The sequence below is a fragment of the Enhydra lutris genome, unplaced genomic scaffold, assembly GCF_002288905.1.
Source record: "Enhydra lutris kenyoni isolate GAN:26980312 unplaced genomic scaffold, ASM228890v2 scaffoldscaffold86, whole genome shotgun sequence".
NCBI classification, from domain to species: domain Eukaryota; kingdom Metazoa; phylum Chordata; class Mammalia; order Carnivora; family Mustelidae; genus Enhydra; species Enhydra lutris.
Genome location: NW_019154170.1, coordinates 6,246,859 through 6,265,132, shown reverse-complemented (window position 1 = coordinate 6,265,132; position 18,274 = coordinate 6,246,859). Strand labels below are relative to the sequence as shown.

Genomic DNA, 18,274 nt, shown 5'->3' with positions numbered 1-18,274 from the left:
GATGGATGGATGGATGATGGATGGAAAGACAGACAGGATGGGTGGACAGATGGATGGGTGGATGAACAGATGATGGATAGACAGATGGACAGATGGATGGGCATGGCCTATATGCCAGGCATGTGTTAGACAAGTGGGACCTCACAGGGAATTTGCTGCAGTCCTTGACCCCGAGTGGATTTTCTCACTGAGGGGACAGCTTTGGTGGGATGCTGGCTGCCCAACAGGTATGTTCCCTCCAGATACGGAGTCTGTGCAGTGGGTGTCAGTGTTCTAAGCCCAGGATGAAGGGTTCTGATTCCCATACCACCCCCAAGTTCACCCCAATTAAAGTCCGGTCCTCTCTGGGAGGCTGAAATCTTCGAGTGTGCCCCCAGTTCCCGCTTGGTGAAGGGTGGGGAGCATGACTTACTTGTGCTGGAAAGATAGGAGCTCACACAAGAAGGGATGCAATGGGGGCACCCCGGAGGGCTGGGAACAAGGACTGCAAACTCAGATGCCAAAGGGGCCAGAGAGGGGAGGCTAGCAGCCGGCCAGGGCAGGCTCCTGCACACGCTGACAGTCCCTACTGATCAGCACTTTCAAGGCACCATCCCCATGTCCCTGTGCCACAGGGACAACTGTTAGCCCTCAGGAAACGCAGGTCCAAGGAGGCTCAATGAAAGCCACAAGCTTATAGGTGGCGGAGGCAGGATTTGAACCCATGCCCTCAGGCCCTGGCGTCTCTGGCACGACCACAGGTGGGGGCCTACACAGCATATTCCACAGCCATGGGGGCCCAGTGCTACCAGACACCTGCTTTTTTTTTAAAAAAGGAGACCAGAAATCCAGGGGCTTTGGTGTGAAACCTCGTAATTTGTAAATAGTGAGCAGAAACAGAATTTTTACTTTTAAATAGACAGCAGGGGTCAAAGCTCAGAGGTCAGATTCAGCCTAGGGTCACCCGGGAGCATGACCTCCACCAAGGAAGCACCACCCACCGGACACCGGCTGTGCTGGGCTGGACGCTGGCCTCGCTGAAGGTCTGTGCACCTGCTCCCCCACCCCAGAGCCTGTAGATGGCCCCTAAATCCCAGACGGGTGTCCCAGGAAGACACCAGGGGAGCTCAGAGTGACGGATAGGAGAGCTGCAGCGCCTGCCCGACCCTGGGAGCCTTGGCAGGAGCCCGCCCCGTGAACCTGCACCTCCGACCAGCAGCCTCCGGAGCCCAGAGCTGGGGAAGCAGACTCTGCCGTTGACTTAGGCTGTCCCGTGTGTGGTGACTGGTGAGAGCCTCTCGGCACACTAACACAGGTCAGGAAAAGACCCCACATGGCTCTGTATCCCACCTCCGCCTGGGCACATGTGGAAGCACAGGCAGGCCACAGCCCACCCTAGAACACTACAGGGAAGGAGCTATTTCCCTGCAGGGGAGCTGAGGCCCGGAGCGGGGAAGGGACAGAGCCAGCTCCCACAGTGAGCCAGGCCTGCGGAGATGTGTCGAGCACCCAGCTCTCTGCGCTCCCCGCAGGGAGACCCGCCACCTGGTCCTCCTCCTCACATCGTCCTCTGCCGTATGGCCCACACTACTGTGGGCTCAACATTCTAAGCAGACTCCAGTTATAAACATAACTGGGTTCATTTTTTTTTTAATTTATTTATTTGACAGAGAGAGAGATCACAAGTAGACAGAGAGGCAGGCAGAGAGAGAGGAGGGAAGCAGGCTCCCCGCTGAGCAGAGAGCCCGACGCGGGGCTCGATCCCAGGACCCTGAGATCATGACCCGAGCTGAAGGCAGAGGCTTTAACCTGCTGAGCCACCCAGGTGCCCCTAACTGGGTTCATTTTTTAAGGAAATGGCAGGAAACCACTCAAGTCCTCATCAGTAGATGATAAGATCCATGTAGCAGGTCCCCCACGTGCGGGAGCATCCCCGGCCGCCAGCAGGAGCGAGGCGCCCCCCCCACGCGCTGTCCCAGGGATGGGCCCCGAGCACACGACATTCAGGGAGGGAACCAGACACAGAAGGGCACGTGGGGTGTGAGTCCACGCGTGCGACACGTCCACGGAGGGCAAGTGGGCCCATGAGGGCCGGGGGCTGGGGAGGGGGGTGGGGACAGCTGATGGGGACAGGGCTTCTTTCTAGGGAGATGGAACGTTCTCAGATTAGAGCATGGTGAGGGTTTCTGTAAATGTACTAAAAGCCCCTGAATTGTACAATTTAAGTGGGCAGCTTTTATGGTATTGAACTCTATCTTAGGTTTTTTTATTTGTTTGAGGAAAAGAGAAAACTGCCTATCGCTCCCATCAGCCTCTGGTTTGAAGCCTACTCGAGTTTTTCTGACCAGCACTGGAACAGCCGCAGCATGACCGTAAGGGGAGTGTCTGTCCAGGCGACTCCGCTAAAACAAGCCAGTGGAAGTCTGTGGGCACCCAGGAAGCTCACACAGCCTCTATCCCCCTCCCAGGGAAGTTGCAGAGCAGCCTAGGGGGTTGCAGGGGGATAGTGGGGGGAGCTCTGCAGGCACCTGGCGTGGGGGAGGGGGTTGGTCTGTGTGGCCAATAGCCATGCTCCTGGTGAGCAAACGTGCATCCTGCCGTGAACCTGAGAATCCCATACACGCCTTATATCCACTGCTCAGTTCTGAGGCTCTGACCCCACAGAGACTTACTAGTTACAAAGGAGACAAGCGTCCCCCTGGCCAGTGTGTGGGTCTCCAGGGGCCGCGTGACAAACCACCAGGATCGGGACAGTGGATGACAATGGGACCCTGCTCTCTCCTCATTCTAGACACCACATGTCCAAATCAGACGTGGGCTGGGTGTGTTCCTGCCGAAGGCTCCAGGGCAAGGATGCCCGTCCTCCAGGTCCTCACGGGGTGGCCCCAGCCCCATCCAGCCACACACTCATCTCTGCCTCTGTTGTCACATGGCTTCTCCCTGTGTCTGTGTCCACGCTTCTCTCTTCTCAGAAGGACACCAGTTCTTCTAAGTTTCACACGATCTGGGGCCCTGAGGGGCTCCATCAGTAAAGCGTCTGACTCGAGATTTCAACTCAGGTCACGATCTCAGGGCCGTGAGATGGAGCCCTGCACCAGGCTCTGTGCTCAGCGGGGACTCAGCTGGAGACACTCTCCCTGTCCCTTTGCCCCTCCCCCTGCTCACTCATGCTTGTGTGCTATCTCAAAAAAAAAAAAAAAAAATTTACAGCCCATCCTAATCTAGGATGGCCTCGTCATTACCAGATTCCATCTGCAAATAAAGTCACATTCGGAGGTCCCAGTAGACATGGAGTTGGGGGGACACCATGCTTTCCAACACACCAAGTGACCCAAGTTTCCAGAACCGTATCAAGACTGGCATCCATCCTGCCTCTTGCTTTGCTGGATGTGGAAGATGCAGCCCAGCCCTGTGCTTCCAGCCCCGAATGCACAACCTAAATCCAGTCGTGTGCAAACGCCCGCCAGACACCAGCCAACAGACAGCTGCACCATCACCAGAAAGCGGGGCGCCCCACTCTGAGCACGGGGAGTCTCCCGCTCACTCCAACCAATGATTCTAAGTCCCCTGGGACTTCACAACATCATGCTGGGCATTCGTGCATGTGGGAAACCCTGTGCAATCACCGTGCCCCCGACCTCACTTCACCCGTAACACGAGGTGTGTGGGGCAACTTTTTTTTTTTTTAAAGATTTTATTTATTTTATTTGACAGAGAGAGATCACAAGTAGGCAGAGAGGCAGGCAGAGAGAGAGGGAGGAGGAAGCAGGCTCCCTGTCGAGCAGAGAGCCCGATGCAGGGCTCAATCCCAAGACCCTGGGATCATGACCTGAGCCGAAAGCAGAGGCCTTAACCCACTGAGCCACCCAGGCGTGGGGCAACTTTTGTTCGTTTACTTTCTAACTATGGCAGGATGCACGTGCAAGTCCCCATCGTCACTATTGCATGAAGCACGCTCACACCCCCGCCCTCTGTCTCCAGAACTTCCCATCCCCCCCAAGGAGACTCTGTCCCCATGAAGCATGGACCCCCCAGCCCTGCCCCAGCCCCGCCTCCCACCCCCTCCTCTCTGTGTGGACGGGACTCTTCTGGGGCCCTCCTGGGAGTGGGGTCCTGTGGGACGGGTCCTTCTGGGTCTGGCTCCTCTCACTGAGCCCCATGTCCTCGGGGTCCCTCCGCGTCAAGGCAGGGGTCAGTGTCCCTCCCTTCCTGAGGCTGGACCGTGTTCCCGCGTGGGGATGGACCAGGCTGTGTGTGTCCATCTGTGGACAGACGCTGGGCGCTTCCTAGAGTCACCTGCTGTGACTCGTGTTACTGTAAGCACAGGACGTGGGAACCTGCTGGAGTACCCGCTTTCACTTCTTCGGAGAGTACACCCAGACGGGCGCGACGGGGTCACGTGGGGATTCTGTTCAACTTTTCAGGACGGTCTTAATACACACTGGATTTAGCGACACTATCACGCATGTTGACAGAAGACTATTTTGCGTAGCTGGTCGTGCGTACCAGGGCTTGTCCACTTGTCCACTAGTTCAGAATATCATGTTGCTTATATCAACGCCAGTGGTGTCTGAGCTGCCGGACCCCGTGTCCACGGCAGCCGCGTGCACCCTGGTCATCATGAAGGCACCGGCTTCCACCCAGGTCCCAGTGCATCTACAGGAGCAAAGTCTGTACATGTACACACCAAAACATATCCTGAGTTATTACAGATTGTTGTCACTGTATTTCTCCTTTTTATTGCTGCTTTGTTACATCCTATGGATTCTCAGGGAAACAAACGTGCAGGGAGGTGTTACAGATAGACCTGAGGTTCATTTCATGGTGGAGGGTTACAAAATACTGGGTCTAAATGAGGAGTGCTTAATCCAACAGAACTGCAAGCCGTTGTCTTAAATCGAAGTCGGAATCACCTGGAAACTATGACTGCGGGGGGCCCACCCCCAGAGTCTGTGACGCAGCAGCTCTGGCATGGAGCCCAAGAGTGTGCATTTTTAACAAGTCCCCAGACATCTGGGCATCACACTGTTCATCATCAGCTTCAGCCAATTTGATAATCCCATCTCCCTTGCTATGAATAGATTTTTGCCATTTGGGGCCATTGAGGTCTGGGGGGAAAGAGAACTAAGGAAGAAATGGTCTTCTTTTCTTCCAATGCACATGGTTGGATCCATGTGTGATTCCTGGTGCAGTGGCTGCCTCTCTGTGACCATGAGGGCAGCTAAGCCAGCATACTGAAGATGGCAGCACAAAAGGATGGAAAGACCTTAGGTCTTTAGGGATGTTGTCAAGCCACTGAATTAAGTCATCCTGGAGACACCCCACCCCTTGTCTTTGAGGAATAAGCTGTGTTTCAGCCAAAAACATCTCTATTCAGTTAACCTCCCACAGTTCCCTTGCATATCACCAGCGTATGAAAACCACACTTCAGGAAAAACTGAGTGATACGGAGTCCTCTTGTTTCACTGACATGTGTCCAGGCTTGAGCTCTGATCCCTCCCCAGCCAGTCAGTCCACCTGGCCAGGGTCAATGTCTTTCTGTGTCTCACAGCACGACGAGCAGAGCTGGGCACACCGTTTTAAAACCTTCATTCATGGAGAGCCTATGACAGGGCACGAATGAGGGCACCTCACAAAAGAGAAAGGTCTCAAGGCACCTGGGTGGCTCCATCGTGATGCGTCTGCCTTTGCCTCGGGTCATGATCTCTGGGTCTTGGGATTGAGCCCTGCATCGGGCTCCCTGCTCAGTGGGCAGCCTGCTTCTCCCTCTCCCTCTGCCACTGCTAGTGCGCTCTCTCTCTCTCTTGCTCACTCTATTTTTTAATTTAAAAAGCAGAAAGTTTTTATCAGTGGAGTTTTTATGAAAGCAGAAGCCCAATGCATCAAAATGGTATGAGTGGGATGAAGACAGGATTGATGGGCCACAGAGCTGGATGCAAATTCTGGCTTGTCCACAGTGCGGGTTCACTTGCTTAACAGCGGAAGTTTGCTCAGACATCCGCCCTTCAGAAACACCAGAAGATCAAGGACAACTAGAACTGAGCTTCCAGTAAGGCAAACACATGCCTCATGCAACCACCTGAATTTTACTTAAAATTAAGTAAAACTAAAATTTCATTCGTTTGTCACACTAGCCACATTTCAAGGGCTCAGTGGCCAGGTGGGGCTACCATACTGGACAGCAGAGATCTGGAACATTCCATTGCCTCTTTGGGCGGCGATGCTCTAGGTCCACCCCCCTCAGCTAGTTTAGGCAAAGTTCATGGGACACAAGTCTAGCCAAAGAGACATGAGGGGAATCTGGCTGGGCATTTCTGAGAAAGGTTCCCTCACTCATGAAAGGACCAGATGGGAAGAAGGCTCTTTTCTGTAGGGTGATGGGACAGCCAGAGGAAGACCTGGTCTGAGAGGGAAGTCACATCAAGGGTGGCATCCTCGCCTCCTGGGGCGGCTGTCACCCCACAGACAGGGCAGTTTAGAACAACAGACATTAATTCTCTCACAGTCTGGAGACCAGAGGCCTGAGATCCAGGTGCTCAGGGCTGGACCCCCCCCCACCCACTGCTGAAGGAGGGTCCCTCGTGCATCGGGTGGAGTCCACTGGTGGCCCCTGGTGGCCCCAGACGCGCAGCCTAGTTGCTCTGTTCTCCGCCCCCTCTTCACACAGACCTTTCTCCAGGTGTCCTCACACAGTTTACCAGGAACCCTTAATTACATCGGCAAAGACCCTGTTTCCAAACAAGATCACGTCCTGGGGTTCCAGGTGGACGTGGATTTCGAGGGCACTTTCACCCCAACACAAAGTGACAGAGCCCGGATCCACAGGAGGTCAGTGAGCCGCTGAGTTGAGCGGCCACAGAGGGGCCCTTCTCCCGTGAGACGACGATGTCCTTCACCTCAAAGCTCTGAGTGTGGTTTGGGGTGCAGCAGCCACCATGTCCCTTAGCAGAAGAGGGTCCCACGGGTTCCTCCACGTTGCCGTGCCTTGGTGTCCTCATCTATATAACGGGCGGGCACCCTCAGGGCCGTGACGATGACGCAGGCCGGTCCATGCCTGGCACTGTACTGGGCGCCCAGAACTCAGATGCCGCGTTCCCCTCTCTGCCTACCGGGACTGCACCTTCTCATCTCAAACAGGGATCTTTCCAGAGGTCCGTGAGGCTTCCAGGCAAACACAGCAGAGACAGAGGCTGGTTCAGACCCCACGGGGCCTGGGTCAGGGCCCTTCATCCATCAGAGACACCTGTGGGCTCCATCTCCACAGAGGGGTCCCCACTTCTCTCCGCCCCCATGTGTCCCTGATCCAGGTCGTCTCCCATCCCCTTCTGGCCCTCACCCCCACCCCATTTCCACAGAGCTCCCAGAAAGACCCTTCAAAACCCCGAACTCCACCCTTTGAGCCCTGCTTAAAACCATCCACACCAAGCTTGCCTACAAACCTCTCATTCCTCTGCTGCTTCTCTCTGTAAGCTCCACACACATGGGTCCCCTGCTGTTACCCGAACATGCCAAGTGCATTCTCTGCCACTGGGCCTTGGCACTTGCTGTGCCCCTGCCTGGAACTCTCCCTCCCCAGTTGTTTCATGTCTGGGGCCTCATGGCTTCAGGTCTCCACTGAAACGTCATCTCCTGCAAGATCCCTTTCCCCACGGCCCCCTCTGAAGTAAACACCCAGTCTTACCCTGACGTCATTTTATTTTAATTAGCACCTGTCAGCATCTGCCATTTACTTGTTCTCTTTACATACTATGTACTATTTAGTGTCTCCCTGTGGAATCAAAGCCTGTAAGCGCGGGGGCCAGATCCTCCTGTCCCACCAGGTCGTCCGTGCCTGGCAGGACAGGCGTGCACTGGTATTCGCTGCATTGACAAAAACGTCACGCTCGTGGCAATAACCTAACAGCGTGTGCCCCACAGCCCAAGCATCCGAATCCGGAACACTCTACCCCCCCACGCCCACAGCCAAGGGGCGGATGCAGCTTCTCCGGGGCTGGGGAGTCCACCATGCACGCGACACCCTTGCTACAAAGCGAATCCTGAACCCAGTCACACCTGCAGACCCATTGCCAGGATTCAGGAAAAGAAGGAGCGAAGAACCAAGTCGAAGACCCACGAGAAAAGGGACAGACCCAGACCGTGGGGCCCCAGCCAGTCCACGGTGGGGCCTGAGGCTCCACACATACCATAGGGTCCCGGGTGATACGATGCTCAGACCCGAGCCAGGTGTGGAGGAGGGAGGGTCTGTGACATTCAGGAAGTCCACACTCTCAGGGACACAGTACTTTCCTGGGGCTGTCAAAACCAAGCACCACGAGCCCGGCCACTTAAGCCACAGAAATGTCTACTCTCCCAGCTCTGCACATCCAGAAGTCTGAAACCAGGGTGTAGGCAGGGCCACGCGCCCTCTGGAGGCTCCAGGAGAGGGTCCTTCCTGCCTCCTCCAGCTCCTGGGGGTGGGGAAGAGCAACCCTTGGGGTCCCCAAGCCTGTGGGAGCATCTCTGCCACATCTGCCTTCGTCCTCATGCGGCTCCTCCCTATGGGTCTGTGTCATTTCCCTTTTAGGACAATACCAGCCTACTCCGGGATGACCTCATTTTAACTTGATTCTATCTACAAAGACCCTGTTTCTAAGAAAACTGCATTCACAGGTGCCCGTGGACATGAATTTAGCAGGGGACACTACTCCACCCAGCCCTCGGAGAGGTGGGACAGGAGGTGTTGGGGACAGCTGTAAAGGGAACAGAGGAACCAAATGTAAACGCATTAACTTGCAGGGTCCTTGTCCCAAAAAGCCACCTGAGGGGGTGTGACTCCTGCCCGATGTTTGAGGACATTCTGTAATCTGATGGTTTCTCAGACGGAACAATGGGCTGTGGGTAAGAGCACGGCTTTCTCCGGAGGGAGACCGTGCGAAGCACTGAACGGCGAGCGTCCTCAGGGTTAGCTCACGCTACCGGTTCAGGGCCAGACATCTGAGTAGAGGCGGTAAAATGTTTACAGTCGTAGGTAGAGACGCACAGATGCTCTGTTCGTCCAGCTCTTCCATCTGTTTGAAAGGCTCACCAGGATAAAGGGAGGACCCTCGCTTTACACCCCACCCTGAGTCCCGCAGTCTCCCTCCAACCCCGAATCCTGCGGTCCGGCTGGGCGTGGCCCCTTTCCAGACACCCCTTCCCCGCGCCCCCAACCTCGGCCAGGGCCTCCGCAGGTTCCGACTCGGCGAAGACGCTTTTAAGGCGGGTCCGGGGGGGTAGGACGAGCCCACCCGCGTCCTCCCCCCCACCGCGCCACCCCTGCAACACCGACCGAGCCGGAGAATGTTTCACCTGCGCATGCGTGCCTCCCACCCACCTGCCGCCCTCTCCCCGCCCCTCCCCACGTGACGCGGTGGGAACCCTGACCCCAGCGCCGCGCAGGCTGGAGATGGGGGTCCAGGCTGGTGGGGAGAGGAGTAAGGATGGAGAAGAGACCGGGCTCTCTGGGTGTGGGCGGCGAAGAGAAGGGCGGAGGGAAGCCCCAACCTGGGAGTCCGGGGAAGATATGGTCCCAAGGACCCCGGGCGGCGCACTTACCCGCACGATGTAGGAGACCCCGGGCCCCAGGACCCTGGCGTCTGGGTGTAGCCAGCCGTGCGCCGGCTTGTGGATGAAGCTGCCTTTGCGGATCCACTCGTCGGCGGCTGCGTCCGGGGGCCCGGCCACCCCCCGCGCGCCCCGCGGGCCCCGGGCCCCGGCGGCCCGGCAGCGGCTGAGCGCGGGCAGCGGGCAAGGCGCGGCGCAACGCGGTTCGCAGGCGCCCAGGACCGCCGCCGCCAGCGCCGGGACGCCAGCCGGGCCGGCCGGCTCGGGCTGGGAGTCGGCGGCCCCCGCGCCCCCAGCCGTGCGCGCTGCAGCCGGGCTCCGGCCCAGGAAGCCCGCGGGAGCGGCGAACTTCCACTGCGGCATGCGCGGCAGCAGCGCGCAGAAGGTGGTGGGCGCCTCGGGCTCGGGGGGCGCAGGGGGTGCGGGGGGCGTGCGCCCGCCCGGACCCTGCGTCATGGCCGCGGTCGCCCGACCGAGCCCGACCGGGCGCTGCGCCTGGCGCGGAGGAGGCCCTCTCCTCCGTCCCGCTCCCTCCCCTCCGCCCCGCTCCCTCCCCGCCCCCGGCCCGGTGATGTCATCCGCCGGGCCCAGCGCGCAGCCGCGGGGGGCTGCGCCCCTGGGACCCGGGCCCTGGGCGTCCCGGCGCCTGCGGGAGGCTGGGGAAACTGAGGCCCGCCGGAGGCCCGGACGCTGCCTCGGGTCCAGCAGCCGGGAAGGGAGACGACGTTTCCAACCCTAGACCGGGTCGGCGACCCCAGCTTCGCCCCACCCACCGGTGCCCAAATTCCTAGAAGGACGGAGGCGGGAGTCGCAGAAATCACCTGCCTCCTCCCGCTTCTGACTGACGGGAAAACTGGAGCCTGGAAAGGGGTGGGGACGCGGTCAGCGAAGGAGAGAGCTCCAAACCCTAAGGTCGGGCCCCTCCCTTCCCACTGTTCCAGCTGGAAGATACTTGAAAATTACCGCCTCGCTTCGTTTCCTGATGAGGAAACTGAGACCCAGAGAGGGGCATGCGACGAAGACTGGTGCCCAGGAGTGTGGGTTGGGCTGGCGAGGTCTGGGAGGGAGGAGCGAAGTCCAGTCTCTGTTCTGCTTTTTCCCTGGGCTTTGGTTTCCCAGGCTGGAAGCTCGGGGCGCGAGCAGGAGGGTCACAGGCTCCTCCTCCATTTCTGGGGAGTTCTGTCCGGCATCGACCCAACTGAGCTCATGGGCCTCGGCCTTCCAGGCCGGCCCGCCCCTCCGTCCCCAGCCTCTTTGTCCCCCATCCAGACCTCAAAGTCTGATTCCTTCTGCACCAAGGGTTCGACAGGCCACGGTCACCCCAGGACCCAGCCTCCTTCCCCTCCCCCGCACGGGGGTGGGGCTGACTGCCGGGAAACAAAGGGAGGGGGGCCGGGGCGCGCGGGCAGGTGGGGAAGGAGGGGTGAGGCTGCCTGGAGCCGGATCGATAAGTCAGAGAAATGAGATCACAGCCTGGCAGTAGCCCGCCGAGCCTGTGCGGGAGGCGGCGAAGCGGGGAGGGACTCGCAGCGGATTGGCCTGCTTTGGGGTGGGGCTGGGGTCGATGCTGCCGCGGGAGCCTGCGTGTGTCACGCCTCTGGGATGGCTCCCGTTCCTCTGTGTGGTCGCGATGAGAGGGTGTACGGCGGGCGAGTCCCTGGGGTCTGCCGGGAGGGCGAGGGGCAGGGTGATGTTGTCAGGGCCTGGAGCCCCCATCTGGGTTTGTGTGTTATGTGTCTCTACATATATGTAGACCGTGTGAGAGTTGACCTGTTGGTCTGTTGTGTGCAGATTTGAACATGTGTATGCATGTGAGGGGGGCATCTAGGTTCCCCTGGGGGTGGGCGTGTGTGTAGGGGCCCTGGTGTGTGTCCACCTCCTTAGATAAAGGGGTGTGTGTTCCAAGTTTGGCATTTCCAGGCTGGGGGAAAGGGACAGAGTCAGGGCCATGCATCTCAGGACCCCTCTGGGTCATGCCTGAGGTGCCACCCCTGGGCCATGTCCTCCTGGTGGTAGTCTGTCCCTCCCGAGCGCCTGGGTCTGGGTTTTTCTGGGTTAGGGGGTTATAAGACCAGGGATTATCACACAGGAGGCTTGGTCACATGACACCATCCGTTTCCTTCCTATTCCTAGGAAAGAATGGCAGGAACAGGGCCCAAAGACCAAGATTCCGATCCTGGCATCAGAGGGACATGAGGGCTCACTGTGTGCCCTCAGGCAAGTGTCCGATCTCTCCAAAGCCCCATTTTCTCTCAGTAAATATTAGTTGCCTCCTGAGTTGCTGTGACGCTTAGGTAACCTTTAACAATATTTGAAACACGGTAGGTACCTACTGATAGATGGAAAGTAGAATACATTAAACTCCTATACATCCTTCAAAGCCCAGTTTCAATGTCCCCTCTTCCAAGAAGCTTACCTGGCTTCCCCCATTCGCAGCCCTGGCTCTACCTCTCTCCTTACCCAGCCCTGGGTCCCTCTGGTCCCATCCAGTCCCCGAGGGGCTGCAGAATTGGGGGGGGTCTGGATCCGAAGAGCAGCATTTAAGTCTCCTTTCTTTGACGTGGACAGTGGGTTAAATGAGCTCATGGGTGTGATGCTGGCAGCTCTCGTGCCGCAGACAGATTTATTGGCAGGCAGCTAGAGGGGGGAGTCAGGCTGCTTCCTGCCTGATTTGGGGGCTGGAACCAGCGCAGGCAGCTGTGCTGCTGTGAGAAGCTGGGGAGAGCCCGGGTTTAGCCGAAACCTGAGCTGTGTCGGGGACCCAGGCCCTAGCAGGGCGGACGCTGAGTTCTAGGACACAGGAAGCTCATCTCCAGCCAGCCTCTCGGGAGGGCTGGGGTTGTCCCTTTCTCTGCCTGGCCTGACTCAGTCTGGCATGACCAGGAGGAAGAAACTGGGGCACTGGAAGGAAGCTCACCCCGCACAGGGCCATAGGGTCACAGCCTCCAGAGACCAAAGGAAGCAGGTGGCCTAGAAGGACCTCAAAGTTCAGAAAAAAGGGAGGAAAGAGGCGCCTGCTTTCCACTTCTCCAAGCACCCCACCGGCCAAAGCCAGGCCCAGGAGAGGCTTCCCACACCCCCACTTGACAAGGCAGGTAAACTGAGGCTTGGTTCAGGGGTAGCTAGGAGTCCTGACCCCAAGGTGTCAGGGCGTGGTGTCCATAGCCTTGGTGGCCGCCTGTCTGGAGTGGCGGATGCCCATGGTGAATGCTGGGGCTCTGGCCTTGGTCATGGTGACCTGCTCAGGTCTGTGGGTTCCAGGCCCAGGGGTCTCTTCTGGGGGGCGTGGGGCACGAGGCCGGCCCAGCATGGTGAAGGCGGGCCGGCGCGGACGGTAGGTGTTGGGGTCTGGGCTGTCATACTGGCCGGGGCCTGGGATCTCAGCAGGGTCCTGAGGGGGGCGGATGGGGGGCGTGCGGCCTGCCACTGTGTAGCTGGGGCTGCGGGGCTTAGTGACTATCTGGGAGCCCCAGAGGGAGGGCAGGGTGTAGGTGTTGGGGGCAGGGGCTGAGGTGTCCTGGAGCTGTGGGCGTGGGCGGGAGCCCAGAGTGAAAGCCGGGGGCGTCCGCTGGCGCACAGGGGCCACCTTCTCTGGGCTGTAGGCCCCGGGGCCTGGTGTCACCTCCAGACCTGTGAGAAGGAGGTGGGAGTGTTGGCAGCGTCCTCGCCTGCTCAAAGACCTTGCGTGGCTGCCCGTTGCCTCTGCGCTCCCTGTGCTTCACAGCACCTCTCGGGCAGCCCCGGGGTGTCTCTCCTGCTTCCCAGACCGCCCCGTAGAGTAGTCTGTTCCCTCTTTCTTTGTGGTTTCAAAGAGAGTGGGGGAGGGGAAGAGGGAGAGAGAGAGAATCTTAAGCTGGCTCCATGCCCAGGGTGAGCCCAGCATAGGGCTCGATCTCATGACCCTGAGATCATGACCTGAGCCAAAATCAAGTGTTGGACACTTAACTGACTGAACCACCCAGGCACCCCTAGTCTGTTCTCTTTAAGCCTCTGGGCCTTTGCCCACACTCAACTCTGCCATTTTCCCATTCCCACCTCCCAGGAGCTGCTTCTCATACTTCCAAACAGTCCCAAAGCCCCCTCGTTCCTGCTGCCTTTCCCACCCCTTCCTCCTAGGCAGAGCCCTCACAGGAGGGATGGAGAGATGGATGGGTGGATCATGGAAGGATGGATGGGTAGATGGGTGGATGGATGGATGCATGCATGCATGCATGGGTAGATGATTGGGTAGCTGGATAAATGGGTTGATGGGTTGTGGGTGGAGGGACGCATGGGTAATGTAGATGGATGGATAAATGGACGGACGGACAGATCAATGGAGCAGTGGGGTTAGACGGGTGAATGGACGGATGGAAGAACGGGCGTATCGGTGAGTGGATGAGCAAGCGAGTGATAGGGCAGAAGATGAAGAGGTGGGTGGATGGAAGATGCCAAGAATGAGCCCCAGCTGCCCTCACAGCACCACCTGTGCTCAGTGTCCCATTCATGTTCTCTCAGGCCCCCAGCCCCTCCTCAGAGCCCCTTTATTTTGACATCCAAAGACACTGAAGTTCCAGGACCTGGGTGATGGGAGGGGGAGGAGAGGACAGAGGCAGGATCCGAAAGGGTAGGGCCCCTGTAGGGCAGCCCTGATCAGGTACTTACCCCGAGACTTGCCTCGGCCCTGCATGGAGTAGGCAGGGGTGCAGCTTCGGCCGAACCGGGTGACTTTTGGGTCCAGGAAGTAGACAGGCCCAGGGCTGGTGTCCTGTGGAGATGCTGGGGGGGGGGGGGGAGCCCAGGGTCCTGAGGGCACCTCTGAGGGCCCCCTCGACCCCGCTCAGTGCCCCTGCTCCACCCCAGGGCACCCACCCTCCAGACAGCCCGCAGCCCCAGCTTGGACCACTGAGGTCTGGTTGCCCCAACTTTGTCCTGGTAAGCCTTGCTGTGTACTCGTGATCACAGCTGTCCCACCCTCAGCCTGTCCTCGGCCACAGACCAGGGAACCCGCTGGTGGTTGGTTGGAATTGCACGTGCAGTAGACTAACTAGGCCCTGAGGAAGGCCCCGGCGTGCTTGGGCTTGCCCCCGTGTGGGACCTTGTGGGTCTCAGCATGGCCCCTGTGAGCTGTGTCTCTGCCTCAGTCTCCTCGGTGGCAGGGTGAGAAGATGGAATGGGGGGAGGGTCCATGGAGGGCGGTCCCAGGCGGGGCATCTCACGGCCGAGACCCTCACTGAAACTGATGTCACTGCCGCTGCTGAGCCATAAATTCATGTGCCTCTGCGTGGCATCAGTGTGACACGGACTCACTGGGTGGCCCAACACACGAGCTGACCCACTGGGTGGCCCACACATGAGCTGACCCACCACATGCCCCAGCTCCAGGCCTGTGCGTCTGCTGCCAGCTCTACCATGTCCCTCGTCTCCCGGGGGCCCGACTGGACTCACTCTCCACAGCCCAGACCACATGCCTCCACCTCCAAGAAGTCTTCCCGGGGAATCAGCTAAGTCTGCACTGGCTCCCACCCTCCCCCGCCTTCCCAGCCAGTCTGTCCCTCTGTCCCGGGCTGTGTCCCAGGGGAACAGGTTGCTCTGGGCAGAGGGAGGTTCTGAGCCCTCCCCGGTGGAAGACAACAGGTCACTTCCCTCATTTGCCTTCTGGGACCCCTTGGAGCTTCTGGAGTTTTGTTTCGGTTCAGGTCGGGATTTCTGCTGATTCTGAAGGCTGAGAAGCTGCTGCTGCCTGGCAAATTCAGTCACCCACCCCCACCCCAAACTCTCATCCCTGGAGTCAGAGTCCTTGTGCGGGACCCTCCCCAACCCAGGTGCACTGGGGACCTCAGCTTTGGAAAATGGGGCGATGGAGTCTGTGAGCACTCCTATTAGGAACGTGACAGCCACACCACGAATGGCGACAGGCAGCGAGCTGGGGCCAAGGCCACCCACGTGAGCGGCACTGATGGCGCCGACACCCCCGGTACCCTGACACAGCAGTCCCTGCCAGGGGAAAGGCAGGTGACGCAGAAGAGAGGACCCCGCTGACTGGGCCAGCCCCAGCGCCTATGGCCTGTCCGCACAGCAGAGATGGGCACTGTGCCCTCTCCGCAGCTCTCGGCGAGGAGTCCCGTCTTGCTGATGGGGAAACTGAGGCTAGGACCCCCGTGAAGCCCACTTCCGCCGTGCCCTGCCCGGACACCCGGCGCTGACCCTGGCTCACTGACGTGGGCGGGCACCTGTTGGCTTCATGCTGAGGATAGCTCTGGAAGGGGTACACCGTCACTGTTTGCAGGGGAGGACGCTGGGGCGCCGAGCTGCTGGGCGTCACGTCCACAGTCGGGCATCGGGGAAGCCGCAAGGCCAGAAGGCAGGCTCAGGCACTCTGCAGCACACTGCGTCCGGCCTTCCCTTCTCGCCCGAGGACACAGAGGACACCTTCCCCAGGGTCACCGTGCAAGCCAGGCGGGGCTGCGGGGTCAGCAGGAGACGGAGGCTCAGAGGGGCCCTCCCCCACCTACCCCAAGCTTACCGGGGCTGGGCCTCCAGAAGAGGGAGTAGGCCGGCCTTAGCGCCCTGGTGCAGTCGTGGTTGATGTAGCCCACAGTGGGCGGCAGGATGTACAAGCCTGGCCTCGAGCCTGCGACCAAAGTCCTGCGGTCACCGCCTGCAGCTCCAGACACTGGCACGTGGGCAGGAACCCAGGGCCCAGCCACCGAGCCCCTGCCTGGCCTGCCCGCCACCCTCCATGGCAGGGGTAGGGGGTGGGAGCTGCCCGCCCCCCCATGGTGGGGGAAGTGAGTGAGGGGCATTGTGAGTCAAACCTGAGTCAAAGGTAGGAGGGGCCACAAGGCCAGCAGTGTCCTCCTCCTTGACGGCACATTGGGACAACCGAGGCCCAACAGAGACGCGCCGCCACAACTGCAGTGTTTGGTGGCCTCGGCAGGAAGGTCAGGGCCCCAGAGCCTCCCCCCTGCTGTTCCGTTGCACACAGAAGCGTGAGGCCAGAGCCGGGCCCCACCAAGTGCACAGTGAGCATCAGGGTGGGAAGGCACAGGCCCCAGCAGAATGTCCTGACCTCCGAGCCCCGCTCTCATCCACTCTGTCCTTGCTGCTTCATGGTCGACTAACCCACTACAGACTTCTTATCTGTCTGCCCCACGGACCTCTGCCGCCTGTCGCTGTGGCAGCATCAGCCCCGCCAAGGTGCCTGCCCGCCACATGCCCTGTTCTTGTTGGACGGAAGCACACCCAAGAGCCACACTCACACCCTCCCTACTAGGAGGGAGACAGGTCTGGGGAAGGGCAGGGACTTGTCAGAGCCTCCCACCTCCAGCTGGGCTCCCAGAACATCCCAGAAACCCCAGTGGAGCTGGGGAGAATAGAGCAGGATGAGCACCTCCTGCCACGGCCTCCCTCCTCCACAGCTGGAGCGTACCGTTCTCCATGGTGGCCGTCCCGCAGGACTTCCTCAAGCCGACGTCCAGAATCGGGCACTCGGTGGCCCGCCAGCCCCGGGGTGCTGTGGTCAGCCGTGGATCGGGGTTACAGCCAAGGGTCCCCATGGCGAGCAGGTGAGGGGCTGCAAGGGGCACAGGGGCCAGGCAGGGGCCACGCAGGCTGCCGTCTCGGCCACAGCCACAGCTCCCGGCCACAGCTCCCAGCACTGTCCTCGGGCCTGGTGGCTTGTGCTGGTGTTGGCAGAGTCCTGGCCTCAGCCCCCGCCCCCCATGGACCGCACAGATAGTCCCTTGTCTGTCAGCAGAGAGTCTTGGGGCCCTGGCCCTAGTGGACTGGTCAGCGGACGCTGGCCTGGAAGTGCGGCCAGGATCGAGTGTCGGCCTGGTGGCTGGATGGTCCAGGAAAGAATCCGATGTCAGCAGAGCGGGTCCCCAGGGAGCCATCAACCTGGGCAGCTGAGGCCAGAGAAGGCTCCAGGGAGCCAAAGCCATAAACAGAACACCTGCAGCCTTGTAGCAGAAGGGACTGATGAGGTCTTGGGAAGTGTGGCCCCATTTCTGCAGCTGGGGAAACCGAGGCAGAGCGCAAGGTCATACGGTGAGATTGCCGCTGTATGGGAGCTGCAACTTCAGGCCAAGGAGCTGGCCTACCTGCCCGCCTGCCTCCCTCCCCTCCTTCGTTCCTTCATCCAGTCAGCATTCACTGAGCACCTACTGAGTACGAGGTTCTGTCTGGGCTGGGGTGACACAAAGGAGTAGACAGAAAGGAGCTGATGTTCTCAGGAGGGAACAAAGGAAATAAACAATTAAGAAAGAATTAAGAATTAAGAAATGAGCACACAGTATATGAGAAGGTGTTAAATGTGCTAGAAAACACCAACCAGGTAGGAGCCCACAATGGCAGCATAGGTGCAGGCCAAGTGTTGGGGCAGGACGACAGGTCTTTGAATTGAGAAGGTAAAAGAAGAGCATGTCATAAGGGAATGGCGTGCAAAGGCCCCGGGGCAGAAGCAACAATGGCAAGGAGGCAATGGCGGTCCTCTCAGGACGACGCACTGCCTCGCAGAAGCCAACAGAGATTTACTCCCCAAATAGAGTTTATTTCCCTGCCTCCACTAAAGGCAGCCACTGTGTCAGGCTCTAAGAAGGGGCTCAGGAACCTGACAGAGCAGAATTCAAACTCCTGTGTCTTCCATGTGTGTTGTCAGGCCATTTTGCACTCTGACTTTCAACAGCTTTATTGAACTATAACTTACATACGATGCAGGACACTCCTCAAT

The 18,274-nt window shown here is 59.2% G+C and overlaps 2 protein-coding genes across 2 annotated transcripts in view; both read right to left on the bottom strand.

The window, feature by feature from the left end:
• The window catches only part of LOC111161808 (SHC adaptor protein 2), a 29,081-nt gene extending 19,064 nt beyond the window's left edge, over window positions 1-10,017 (bottom strand). Inside the window, exon 1 of the mRNA XM_022525782.1 lies at window positions 9,553-10,017. Coding sequence (XP_022381490.1) covers window positions 9,553-10,017 — 465 coding nt within the window. The remainder of the gene's footprint in view (window positions 1-9,552) is intronic.
• A 2,144-nt stretch (window positions 10,018-12,161) lies between these two features.
• LOC111161888 (outer dense fiber of sperm tails 3 like 2) lies at window positions 12,162-17,099 on the bottom strand. The gene is made up of 4 exons (XM_022525944.1): window positions 16,973-17,099; window positions 16,067-16,174; window positions 14,206-14,319; window positions 12,162-13,191 (listed from the first exon to the last, which is right to left on the bottom strand). Exons 1-4 carry the CDS (start codon window positions 17,097-17,099, stop codon window positions 12,707-12,709), a joined length of 834 nt encoding a protein of 277 aa, XP_022381652.1. The 3' UTR covers window positions 12,162-12,706.
• Between the last annotated feature and the right edge of the window lie 1,175 nt (window positions 17,100-18,274).